The 13,979-nt window shown below is 47.3% G+C and overlaps 1 protein-coding gene across 4 annotated transcripts in view; it reads left to right on the top strand.

Moving 5' to 3' along the window:
- ehbp1 (EH domain binding protein 1) overlaps window positions 1–13,979 on the top strand; it is a 76,300-nt gene that overhangs the window by 18,402 nt on the left and 43,919 nt on the right. For all 4 annotated transcript variants that reach the window (XM_062566463.1, XM_062566462.1, XM_062566464.1 and 1 more), the window contains exon 6: window positions 13,089–13,270. In XM_062566463.1, the coding sequence (XP_062422447.1) occupies window positions 13,089–13,270 (182 nt within the window). The remainder of the gene's footprint in view (window positions 1–13,088; window positions 13,271–13,979) is intronic.

Genomic DNA, 13,979 nt, shown 5'->3' with positions numbered 1-13,979 from the left:
AAAAATACTGAAAACAATATTTGTCTTTAATGCTATAATAATGGCATAATTCATGCAACAAATGCTGCCCAACAGAGGAGATTAGATTGGGATGGGATCCCCCTGTAATTAATAATAGCATGGAAAATAACTGAATTCACTGAATGAAATCAAATTTAAATTATTTATTTTTTTCAATTCATTTATTTTGTATAGCCCAAATTAGCATCAGGGGGCTTTACAGTCTGTACACACGCGACCTCCTCTGTCCCGAAAACCTCACAGGAAAAACTTGATGGGGGGGAAAAGGGAAGAAACCTCAGAACATCAGGAGGAGGATTCCTCACCGGGACGGACACACAATAGATGTCATGTGTACACAATGGCAGAAATGATTATAGAAATAAAAATATAGAAATACATTTATGCAAATAATATTAATTACAAAAGTTCCAACGTACATCAAGCAGCACTGCTGCTGCAACGCAGTGTCTCCCTTTTATAGACAGGCCACAAGGGGGCAGTCTAGGATCTGTGAAACCTCAAACATCGCCTCCTCATGTCAGCGTGTGGGTCAATAACAAAGGTATCCAAACCCTGTGCATATCTGACCACATTTACTTCTGGCTCTGCACATGTGTGATTGAATGTGTGGACAGCCCCCTCCCCCCCTCACCACTAACACCGCTTCAGGTACCCGAGCTAATATAAAGTCAGGAGGGAAGAATGAATGAATGAATGACTGCCGGAACAGAAGAAGAGAAGAGGTGAGTCCTCCTGACCCCTCATCAGACGGCGGGGGAGTGGGGGGGGGGGGCAGAGACGCCATTGTGCCGAGCGCGCCCGGAGACGATAAAATTCAAGATCCCTCGCGCTGTGGTTTCGTCCTAATCTGGGGGCCCAACCTCGCGCTCGGCTAATCCCTCCCCGCCGAATTACTGGCCCCCGGTTTGATTGTATTTTGTCATTGAAAACGGCAGTGTCAAACACTAGCTCTCCCCTCGTCTCCGTTTGTTCGTCTGCCAAAGCCAATCGCACAATCAAAAGGTGGGGGGAGAGAGAGGGAAATGGCTACACGCTAGTATCTCTAAATTGCATGCTGGCCTCGCCTTTCACCCTTTTTCAAATAGGCGCATTATCAAAAAGGTGTGCAAATTTAGTCAAAAGATTGGACCGCTGTATTTGAGGGCATTGTGCTGACAGGCGCGTGCGCGTTTGTGTGCGTGCGTGTCAACGAGAGCTGGAGATGGTAGACCCAACTTCCCTCATCTTCAAAGCTTTGAAGGGGGATTTAAATAACACACACACACACACACACACACTGGACTGTTGTATATGAAGTGAGAAGCTATCATGTCTAAATACACAATGTTACACACTCCAAGACCCACTCTCACTGCCCCCCACACCTCCCACCCCATCTGTTTACACTCACACGTTCTCTCACATTACATCAGTGTCACTCAGAGACTGCTCTGCCACATCTCGCTTGACAGCCTGTGTGTGTGTGTGTGTGTGTGTGTGTGTGTGTATATGTATATATATATATATATATATATATATATTATAATATACAGGCTCTGAGTGTAAACATTTAACCCCTTCCTTTTATACTTTAAACCTACACAATCATTCCATTCAAGTTGCTTTTATAAATTACCAACGTTTGACATGATCGTCTCATCAGAGGCGTTTAGATAAATAAATATGTTCTGCTTCCCTTTGCCCGGTTTTAAAACAGTTACTGTGCGTTGGTTTAAAACCTAACTGGCTCTCATGTTCCTTTCTCCATCCATGTGACTTCCTCCTTTCCTCCCCTGCCTCCTAGTTCCTCTTTCCCTCCCAGTCCTCCCTCTGAGGGGATGTCCCCTCATGTCGTGGACCACGTCCAACTCCATCAAGGCCGTCTCCACGCCACATTCCTCCCACTTGGCGCACACTCATGCAGTCACACACGGTCACGTCGTCATCTCACCACGCACACAGTGAAAAACCGGCCGACCCACCTCCCTCACCTTTACACACACACACACACAGTCTGCATTGTACCCGCAGCCACAGTGTGTGTCCCCCCCCCTCTCCCTCTGTCTGGAACACATTACGTAGGCCAGTGGCTTGTGAGCGCTGACTGGGCCTCGGGGAAGAAAAACACAATTATTTCAGCCCTCGGCTATTCACGCAAAGGTGACAAAAGCTGGTATGAAGTATGAAATCCCAAAAGTTTCTCCAGCGCCGAGGCCGACAAATTGGGATTAATTTGTGCTCGTGTGCAGGCATGTGTCTCCAAAAGTTTTCACCTTTTGCTCGTCCCCCGTTTGTTAAATAGTTTAGGAAGAAAGGAACAGCTTCGTGCTTACAGGGTTCATTTTGAACTGTAGGGAGAAGGGGGGGGGGCATTCACACACGTTCCCCAAATTAATTTAATCTAATGAATTGCCCTGAGGAGAGGCAACAGATGCTGGTGATTACCCCTCACCCCCACCACCACCATCCCCCTCCTCCCCATGCCTGGACCCCTCCCTACAGCATCTCTCTAACTCTCACTCTCTCTCTCTTGCGCACACACACACACACACACACACACACACACACACACACACACTACTACAACTCTAAATGCTGCTGTTTTCTGCCACTACGCAGCTAAAATGTATTATTTTTGTTCATTGGAGCACAGACGACTCGTGTGCTGTAGAGCAAATTACTCACCAGAATTAAGCTGTGTGTGTGTGTGTGTGTGTGTGTGTGTGTGTGTGTGTGTGTGTGTGTGTGTGTGTGTGTGTGTGTGTGTGTGTGTGTGTGTGTGTGTGTGTGTGTGTGTGTGTGTGTGTGTGTGTGTGTGTGTGTGTGTGTGTGTGTGTGTGTGTGTGTGTGTGTGTGTTGGTGGCTTGTAGGTGGCAAGGGAGGCCGGGTGGTCCCTCCTGTCGCCCTAATAAGCTTATTGGCCCCCTAATCCACACCACACCACCCTGTCACATGGCCGGTCTTCTGACTGACTGCTACAGCCACCATGAGGTGTGACCATTTGTATCATAAATAACAATCCAACTTCTCAAATGACCAATGAATTAATCTGCTTTCTTTTGAAGTAATACATTTTTAGTATTTGTTAAACAAACAAACTGTAAAACTAAATGTAATCGTTATTTATTCAATATTTATTCATTACCGCTCGGCCTGAAACAGTATCTGATATCAATAACAGTATTACCCTTTTAGCAGTTGTACTTATTAATTAATGTTATTGTTTCTTTTAGCATACACACACACCATATCTCCTATATCTCTGAGTGTGTGCGTGTCTGTTTGTTAATTAACTGATTAAACCGTTGCCCCAGACGATGTGGGGTTCTTCTGCTTAACTATTGCTATACGTCCCTCTGTTTGTGTGCGACTTTTCTGTTGAGTCTCCGCGCGTCTTGTTTTGTCTTTGCTCTGTTTATTCATACGTCTGGCGTCCTCTTGCTCCTGTGTGTGTGTGTGTGTGTGTCACACGCATGTTTGCATGTGTGACTTTGTATGAGCGAGTGTGTCTCGTCCTACCGGTCCGGGTCGTGACCTCGGCTTTCATCTCCTTAGTCTGAGGCGCCTGCAGCCCGCTGCGCGCCGCTCTCCGCCAACAACGCAGCAGATGTCACCAGACACGGCTTCGCACACACCGTGTCTTTCACACATACCGGCCCCCGTGCATGTGTACACATACGGTATATAATCTCACACACACTATATAGATGCATTTGCACACACCCCTGCAGGCTCTGAAGCAGCCTAACAGGTTTTGTTTTGCCTCATGCAGCGTGACGTTTGACCCCAAAATAAACATCAAAACACAGAGTGTCACCCGGGATGCATCCGCATTACTCGTGTGGCCTTCACTCGCTGCGTGTGTGTGCGCGTGTGTGTGCGCGCGCAGAGATGTTGATGTTCCAAACTTTGTATCAAACCATAAGCGGGTCGTGTTCCGATCAGAAGACGCAGGTTGGATCCCTGAGACGCTGAACCTCTAGTTCTCCCTGAAGGCCACGCTCAGTGCAGTGGGCAGGTGGTGCTTGCTCCATCACTGTGAGCGGGTGAAGCTCCTTGAGCAGCGCTACATATATGTGTATATACACACACACACATATATATGTATATCCAATAAGTCCTGAGCTCCTGGTGTCTGGTTGGAGGCAGTCGGACCGGCTCTCGTCAGTTCTACCAACTCGCTTCACTCAACCGCCTTCTTCCTGGTCTCACCTTGTTTTGACATCATGTGTCCCGTGGCCATGACTTATGATCGGACAGGTGCGATTCAACGTGAGGCACGATTGTTCAATGACAGAAACATAAAAAAAAATATATTATCTCCGTTTTGGTTGTTTATTTTTGTGCGACTTAAGATGGCTGCTTGTGATGGAGACAAGCCTGTGTGGCCCTCTGCAAATCCCCCTATTTATCCACAAGCTTGACCCGCTGGGCCTGCGTGGGCGGGTCGTTGGCTGGTGTGTGTGCGTGTGTGTGTGTGTCTTTGGGCGGTGGCAGTACAGGAGTGTGGAGAGGTTGGTGATGAACTCGGGTTAAACTTCTGTGCAAGGTGACTCGTTTGACATTATCTCCTCAAGATCCGCTCACAGTGAGTACGTGCAAGTGTGTGCTTGTGTACGAGCTTTTTAGGGAGTGTGCACACACACACACACACACACACACACACACACAGTAACTGGCAAACTGAGGCAACTGTTCTGCTAAGTGGCGATGAATAGGGTCTTGTGATGTGCTCCGATGCCAGCGCTAAGCCTGCCACTGACAGTTGGACTGATCCCCAAACACGTCTCTGTCTCTGTTTGGGATATAAATCTGTATGTGGAGAAATGCACCCAGAGGACGAGGTCAGGACGGGTGTCGAGGACACATTTCCAGAAGCTGTTTGGTCCCGTTGCCTCTGCAGGACCGACATAAATAATGTAGTTCTGGTGAAATCAGATGACGTCATGCAGGTTCACCAGAGGACTCCAGAGGGGCCTCCAGCAGACCCCAGTCCACCTAGGACGTAGTGCTGGACCCGCTGGAGGGAAAGGAGGCCCAGGAGAACCAGAACCAGGGCTGCCCCTCTCAGTCCTGTCAGACCCTGCTGCAGCAGGATGAGGTTTTCTAGAGGGGGGGGTCACTAAATGAAAGTTCCTCGTAGTAGCTTTGAGCACAAGTAACACTGAATGCTACTAAGCTCTTCTGTTTTAAATATGTTCAGCAGCTCTTGTTATAGGTCTGAGAGGAGTAGAATTCCTGTGGTGGCAGCAGTGCGACCTTTGCCCCCCCCCCGAATGCTTGTTAGCTGTGAGGCACCTACAAATCTGCAAATTGAATATCACGTTTCACCCTTTCTAAGTGTCTCCGTCAGCGAGCACAGACCAAAAGGCTCATCCACACCTTTGGATGCGAGAGGGGGTGTGTGTTTTTGTGCGTCTCACATCTAGAGGCACACAAACACAATTGGGGAACCCTATTGTCCTTTCATGGAAAAGGAATTTCAAAGAACAAGTGCTCACCCATGCACACACACACACACACACAGCAGCTCCTTATCCAATCCCTCCACTAATTCCCCCTTGGTAGAAGGTGTTCATTGTTTCTTTCATTCTAATCTCTCCTCTCCTCTTTTTAAAATCCATATTAGATTCTCTTTGAGCTGGCCACAATCGGAGGCACTGGAGCAGAGCATCACCCTGCTAATGCTCTTTGTCTCCCCAGATTTGTCACTTAGCATGGAGAGTACACCTTTGTCATGGAGCAGGGTGGGAGAGAGACAGACTCTCACTTGGGGCAATTGTTTCTTGTCGAAGGCCATCTTAGCCCCCCCCTCCCTCCATCCTTTTCCCCCTTAAGCAAATCAGCTTGGCTCTGAATTAGGGCCCTATCATTGCTCTGTCAGATCTCCGCGCCCGGCCTAAAACAAACTGAGCTTTGAAGTGAGGTTTGAGTGGATGTGGAGATTCTGATTCCCTAAAGTCGCCGTGTTGTTTTTACCTGGAAGTCCTCATTTGATATGAAGAGGATCGGGACCGAGATCTCTGGGCACCTTATCAACCCAACCCTTGAGCTCCGCTGTTATCTGGCATCACAACACTGAGTTTGTTCCTTTTGCTGCACGTCGTAGTCTGCCGTGAGATTACAACAGATGCTCCGATAATAATTCAGTGGGTGGTAAGAGAGACGAGTCCTGGCAAAGTTCATCTTTACACGTGTGACAAGTGAAGCAAATGCTTCATGAGTTAAACATGCATTCGCTCTCCCGTCCACCAGGGGAAATGATGGTCCCTTTAGAGCACATGTCAAACTCGGTCGGACCGTCAGTGCGGTCGAAGTGGGCAGTATCTGGCCCGACCTTGAAATGAGTTTGACACCCCTGCTTTAGAGTCAAACAGACCCTAAAGCAGGAGATGCTTTAGGGCGGGGCTACACGCTGATTGACAGGTCTCTAGGTGAGCTCTTTCTCACACTTTTTATATATTTTACAACTATCACTAAAAGCCAGTTTCGTTGCTTTTCGTAGTGACAAATTGAGTCAAATGTGGTAAACAATATAAAGTGCATTTAGAGTTAACATCACATACACGTCCTTTTCTACCGTTCTGAACTGCTGCTTCATGCAGGGGGAGTAATAAGTCCCAGGTACAGTAGCAGGGGGGTGGTTGTGTGTGTGTGTGTGTGGGGGGGGGGTGGTATGTTATTGGCCATTTTAGACCTCTATGATGGCCAGAGATGGTGGAATAATGGAAAAAGTGATGATCAGGCACTTCATAGACCAGGAATGAACTCCTGCTATAATCCTGCCTCCCTCCCAAGCCACCCCCCCCCCCCTCGCTCCCTCTCCTCTCTACTCTATTCTACACCCTCATTTCCCCCCCCCCCTCCATCAGTCTCCATGCTATCCACTCATTTTTTTGTCTCCTTTACCCTTCTCTCTTTCCATTTCTTGACCCTCCGTTGTTGCCCCCCCCCTCTCTCCAGCAGAAGTGCAGAGCCAGGGCTTTTGCCTGCTGGTAATTTATTTTCCCATTAGCCCCCTGTCTGAAGTGCATGCTCTGGGTCTGAGTGTGTGGGGGTGGGGGGGTTGCTCTGAGGGCCACCCAAAAGAAAGAGCCGGAGAGAGGAGGGCACCCTGGACATGGCGATAAGACGGGAGAGAGGGAGCCACAGAAATTGGGAGAGAGACGAGATACGAGATATTGCCTGTGTCCGTCAGGGCGTTTCTGCAGGTTATGAATCAGGAGGCCAGTTAGCAGAGCTAAAGATGATGTGTGCTTTCAATGATTTATTCCACACGTTTGCAATAATCGCTCCGTTGCTTCTTCCTTGTTTATGGGACTACATTTCTTTGATTAAAACCAACATCAGCTACAGCCTCTGGAATATTCCAGGTTTTTTTGTGTATTTCTGTGTGTGTTTGGCCTCACAAGGTTATTCCCAGTAAAACGTTCCCTTCTCCCAGTCAGGATTAGACCTTTTAAGGACTGGTGACTCCTTTCATCTGCCGCCATCAAAGATTCTCTCTCTCTCTCTCTCTCTCTCTCTCTCTCTCTCTCTGCGTATATGTCTCCGAGTGTCTCTCTCTGCGTGTCTGCATGTTGTGACTCACAAGTTATTTTGTTCAATGTGTTTATTTTTAGTTTATTAGTGTACAACTTGTTTGATTGGAGAGAGACTTCCCTCCAGAGGTCCGGCTCAGTTTCAAGGTGGTGCCGTCCTTCTGGAGGACATCTGAAGGTGATGAACCCTGTTCGAGGATCTCCTCCATCAGGGCGTCGTTCGGCTCCTGATGTTTGTTGCGGTGTATTTTTACCCAAACACTGACGAGTCAGCGCCTCTCGTCTCGTAGCGTCAGGCCTGTTCGGATTGTTCATGAACCCGGCGGCGGGCGCACGCCACTCTGTCCCGTATCCAGTTTCTCAGTTTGTCATTGTGAAGCAAAACGTGCTGCTCAGTGAGCTTTGATCTGCCATCATTTCCCTTTCTTTAAACAAGTCTAATCCTGCACTTGTTGTGACACATTTTCACCGTTGTGTTTTTTCTGTTGCTTGCACATCAGAGATATGATATGCCCCCGTTTTGGTGTGTGTGGTGGGGGGGGTTAACCACATCAGGTCATCAGGACTTTGCTCTTTGCTTAGTGGAATGATATTTTAAAGCATCCAGTTCTGCAGTTTTGCTGTCACCGTCTTGGTTGACGCCTGTTTTTGTTGCAACCGAATAACAGAACTCCCCATATTTTAAATGTGGAAGAGTAGATGCAACCTCTCAAAGTCTGCTGCTTTATGGTCTATTTGACTGTAATATAAGCCATAATGTACTAAATGAACATCATGTCGCATTGAAGAAGACTTGAAACTAAAGACTGAGACCATAAACTCATGTTTACAATGTTTACTGAGGGAATAAATCAAGAGAGGAGTAATTTTCTCTTAGACTTCTGTGGGACCAGAGGAGTCGCCCCCTGCTGGTCACTACACAGAATGCAGCTTAATGCATTGTTCTCAATTTCTTCACTTGCCACCTGGTTCAATCTTAATAAACGATCCACAAGAGCGCGGTGGTTCTAACTGTGTGTGTGTGTGTGTGTGGCACAATACACATGAAATCCTTTTGCCCAGTTCAATTCCATTATTAAGACCATTGTTAGTGTAATTCATAAAACCCCACTGATAGTATAGCAGGCCTTTTATGTTCATTGTTGCTTTTTAAAAGTACACACTGCTCGGGGAGAAAAATAAATCCTCCGATATAATGGTAGCAGATGAATACATTGGTGTGTGTGTGTGTGTGTGTGTGTGTGTGTGTGTGTGTGTGTGTGTGTGTGTGTGTGTGTGTGTGTGTGTGTGTGTGTGTGTGTGTGTGTGTGTGTGTGTGTGTGTGTGTGTGTGATTCATAGGTATGTAAAACGGGCGTCGTTATCAGGTGAGGCCAAATTGACACAGAGAAATCACTCCATTGTGTGAGCATTCAAAGAGACGTGAGCACATTGGATGTCTCCATTTCCAATAACTGTGACCTTGAGGCTAGAGGAATAACACTGTGCCCCCCCCACTCCCCCCATCCACCACCTCCAATCTGCTGACTGCTGAAATCAACCAGAGCCAGCTGATTTAGGGCTAATCGGTGCCACCTCAGGGTTTTTCTATAGGCTAAATTGAGTTTGAGGCTTTTATTTTTTTGTGATCTGTGTGAATAGAAATGACGAAAAGAAAGGCCTGTGTACTATGGACTAAGGCCTGTGTACTATGGACTAAGGCCTGTGTACTATGGACTAAGGCCTGTGTACTATGGACTAAGGCCTGTGTACTATGGACTAAGTAAGGCCTGTGTACTATGGACTAAGTAAGGCCTGTGTACTATGGACTAAGTAAGGCCTGTGTACTATGGACTAAGGCCTGTGTACTATGGACTAAGGCCTGTGTACTATGGACTAAGGCCTGTGTACTATGGACTAAGTAAGGCCTGTGTACTATGGACTAAGTAAGGCCTGTGTACTATGGACTAAGGCCTGTGTACTATGGACTAAGGCCTGTGTACTATGGACTAAGGCCTGTGTACTATGGACTAAGTAAGGCCTGTGTACTATGGACTAAGTAAGGCCTGTGTACTATGGACTAAGTAAGGCCTGTGTACTATGGACTAAGGCCTGTGTACTATGGACTAAGGCCTGTGTACTATGGACTAAGGCCTGTGTACTATGGACTAAGGCCTGTGTACTATGGACTAAGGCCTGTGTACTATGGACTAAGGCCTGTGTACTATGGACTAAGGCCTGTGTACTATGGACTAAGGCCTGTGTACTATGGACTAAGGCCTGTGTACTATGGACTAAGGCCTGTGTACTATGGACTAAGGCCTGTGTACTATGGACTAAGGCCTGTGTACTATGGACTAAGTAAGGCCTGTGTAGACTTGGGTGTGGAGTGGCAGATTTGAAGTCCCGAGGTCCACAAGTCCAATGTGGCCACAAGAAGTTCTGCTGAGAAGTTTAGGGGAGAGAACGTCTGATAAAACTGACCTCAGGTCGTCCTGATCCAACCAGCTCAGCATTGTGTCTTGTTGTGTGGCAGCAGGCTTAAGTCTGATACTCATCTGCTTTATGTGAAACCAGTGATTCATCACTGTGATGCCAGCATGATTCTTAATCCTTAATCCACAAATATACTAAACATGGCCACAAACCCGTTTGAGTCATTGGCCGATATGGTCACTGAAGGCTTATAACCGCAACGCTTCAGAATTATGAGTCACTAGCAACGGTGGAAACACGGATTGGACCATGTAACCTTCATCCCCTTTTTTGATTAAGGAGTTAAGGAGCTTTTTTTTAAACACGTCTTTAAGAAAATAATATCCCGCCCGCACCCATCGCTCATTTCACTTCCTGGAAAAATAATTGACACAGAGTTCTAGACCATTGTCATCTGTGTGTCGGACCAGATCTACACAAAGAAGCCCGGTTCTCTTTTTGGCTGCACTCAGCCTAATTAATCCATCTCTCGGTGATAAAGGACTCCCCGCCCCTCCTTCCTACGGCCCCCGTCCCATTGGCATTTTGGGGGGCAGAGGGATTCAGCAGGACCCCCGGGCACCCCCCCTGCCCTGACCCCTGCCCCCCCACCAGTGGAGCATCTGTGGATCGATTCTGTAGCCAGCTGGCACCAGGGGGAGGAGAGGCAGGACTGGCACCCTGAACCCAAACGCACCGTACTTCAGCCAAAGGTCCCACGGCGCCATTAATGGGAGCGTTTTATTGCCCTTTGTTTTACACGCGTGTTTTACTGCTCTTGTTGTTTTACACGCGTTCTTATTTGTTATAATTCTGTAAGTCACAGCAAAGTGTCGCCCTGAACTGCAGTTAAGCTGAGGTACATGTAGGGGGCAGCATGGAGCCACCAGCCCCTCCCTCCTGTTTCTGTCCTCCCTTCTCCCGCTCTCCTACACACACACACACACACACACACACACACACACACACACACACACACACACACACACACACACAGGTATTTAGCCATTCTCGGGGTTCAGAGCATATTGATAGTCCCTTTCTCTCTGTAATAAATTAAACTTCTTTATTGTCCTTCACCTTCATTTTACACATTGTCATCCTAATCCCAGCTATCCTAAACCCCCCCGTCCTGCCCCCCACACACACATACTCTCAAACACATGCTCACTAACATGCATGCACACACACACACACACACATTGATTGACAAGCAGCATCCGGGGAAAAGGAGCAGATTTCCATTGTTTGCTGTCCCCACTCAAATCTGTTGGGACGTTTATTTCATTCTTGCAACAGAGTATTTGCATATCCTTAAGTATTTCCTATTTTTCAAGAACCCCCCCCCCCCCACTCTCATCCCAGTCCCTTGTTTCTGCTAAATCCCCTCTTCTTAAGTGTTTGGTGCATTTAGCAAATTCATTTCTAACGCATCTCCATGCTCTATTAGCTTAGTCTAATAGCCAGGGTGTAATCTGCAGCGAGATAGGAGGTGGAGAGTTCTTCTCCCCGTCTTCCTTCTCCTGATGGGCCGTTCTTTGGGGGCGGGGGGGGGGGGGGGGTGAGACGTCATTATCCTCCACAGCTAGAGCGACGAGGCTCAAATGTCAGCACAAAATGTCAAGTGGCCTCTCCAGTCAATCAGTCGGTTGGTTTCTTCGGCTTTTTATTTAGTTATTGGTCCGAGCAAACAACGAGAGATGCAAAGATCAGAGGGTTAGATGAGTTGTTCAGTGGGAGAGGGAGGGAGGGAGGAATGGAAGGGTTAAATGAGATGCTCAGTGGGACAAGGGGAAGATGGGAGATGAGGGAAAAGAACAGTTGGATGGTTTATCTATTGTCCAAATGCTCTTAGAAAGTAGTTTAGTTATTAGTTGAGTTAAAGTGAGTTAGTCGACTGCTTGTTGTTTAAGACGTCAAATTAATGGAAAACTATTAATGTCCAATCTACTGCCACGAGAAAGAAGAAGGAAATAAAGAAAAAAGCCTCAGCTTAAACTAAAACATAAGCAAATACAAAGTTGATTGTCTGACACAATGACTTCACACACACTGATTGGCAATCACAGTTTGTTGTAATGTTTTGATATTGATGTTAAAAACATGTTCGGGTCTCGAAGATTTCAGTAACAGAGTCATTCATTCATACTTTCACTCATGAATGTAAATGCAGCGTCTACAGGGCCTTCGATTTCTCTTACCTATTCGGAGCTTACACACTATACTACCAGTAGCTTTACCACTCTGCACTTGTGTGTGTGTGTGTGTGTGTGTGTGTGTGAGAGAGAAAATATCCTGCGGTCCTCAGCGATAAGGCCAAGATTGAGTTTTTCCCACTGAGCCAAAACCTGGAAGGTGTGTGTGTGAAGACATCAGGAAACAGGCAGTACAGTGCTCGTATCGCTCCATCTCCCCAACACGGGGTGTGTGTGTGTGTGTGTGTGCGTGCTCTTGCTGTCGTCTGGGAGAAAGCGAGCTGCTCTGCTTTGTTTGGCATTGTGTGCACGAGAGGATGAATCCTCGGGGCTCCATTCACAGCTCAAACGAGAAGGTAGTTTTCCCTGGTGTGTGTGTGTGTGTGTGTGTGTGTGTACAGCTTCATATGCTGATTTAAGACATCTGTGTGGTGACAAGAAAGAGAAATCCGATGGATCTGAAGAGACACTAAATGTGTTTTACCACCACCTGCTGCTGCGTCTGATGCTCTCCTGGGATTCAGTGTGTCCGTTGTATGTATGCGTTAACCAGTGGGACACTGGGTCATATCAACACAGCCGGGAGGACCAGTGGATTCCCAGCAGTCCTTATTTTTCACACATTGACCTCTGGGGAGCAGCTTGCATATGTACACACACACACACTGTCACCTATTCCATGACATTCCATTTCTGATATGAAATATCCGACAACTGAACTCACAATGAGGAACACAGAGGAGGGACGTTCTAGATTCACCACCGAGCTGTGACCTGTTATTTACTGAGCCGAAACCACACGACAACGTGCAGGACATCCTCGCATTCGTTTCCAAATGCATTTGGCGCCTGTTGTGTCAATGTCCCCAATATGTGCTTCATGTCTCCGTCTCCAGGAGTCTCCGTCGGGCCGGAGGAAGGCTCTGGCCACCAGCAGTATCAACATGAAGCAGTACGCCAGTCCCATGCCCACGCAGACGGACGTCAAGCTCAAGTTCAAGCCCCTGTCCAAGAAGGTGGTGTCGGCCACGCTGCAGTTCTCCCTCTCCTGCATCTTCCTCCGTGAGGGAAAGGCCACGTAAGTCCCCCCCCTTTATGCCCTGAGTAAACGTCGCAATCTCTAATTTCACCTCTTCTTCGATGCGGCATGCTGTTCATTTAGTAAGATCTGAGCCGTTTAGGGCGGGGCTAGTGTGATTGACACCGTGTTGTTGTTTTTTTTGTCACTCACCCAAACCCAAGACAGCGAGGGTTGAAAAGCAAAACTCAAGGCTTTCTAACAACAGCCCAACGCGTGACGTCCTCTTGATGTATTGGTGACATTATTTTAACAATGTAAGCACCGTCTTGGTTAGCGTTGGGTTGCTGTCACTGACTGTTTACCTTTTAGCAACGCAGCTCTTTCAGTTCTTTGTTTCTTTTCTTTTAACCCGGGATGTTTTTAAAGTGCTGCTGTGCAATGGAGAAGCTTTGACTGCAGGTCTTTTAATGATCTACCAAACAAGAAGAAAGATGTTTAAGAGTGTGCACACATTTCACATGTCAGCCTCTTTGATTGCACAAAGTTTGATTTACACACACACACACACACACACACAGCTCCTCTTTCATTTTCTCACACATTCATCCTTTGATATGACCAACATTCTCAATCTCGCCCGTTTGCCGTTTGTCATTCATTCTAATTTGATAGCAGCAACTTTCATTTACAGACTCACAAAAACACACACACGCACACAGACGCGCTGAGCGAGAGCACAGCAACGAGGCCTTTGTTGTGGTGCGGG

Source organism: Pungitius pungitius, chromosome 13 (genome assembly GCF_949316345.1).
Source record: "Pungitius pungitius chromosome 13, fPunPun2.1, whole genome shotgun sequence".
Taxonomy (NCBI): domain Eukaryota; kingdom Metazoa; phylum Chordata; class Actinopteri; order Perciformes; family Gasterosteidae; genus Pungitius; species Pungitius pungitius.
Note: the sequence above shows the minus strand (reverse complement) of the source record. Positions and strands in the feature narration are given on the sequence as shown.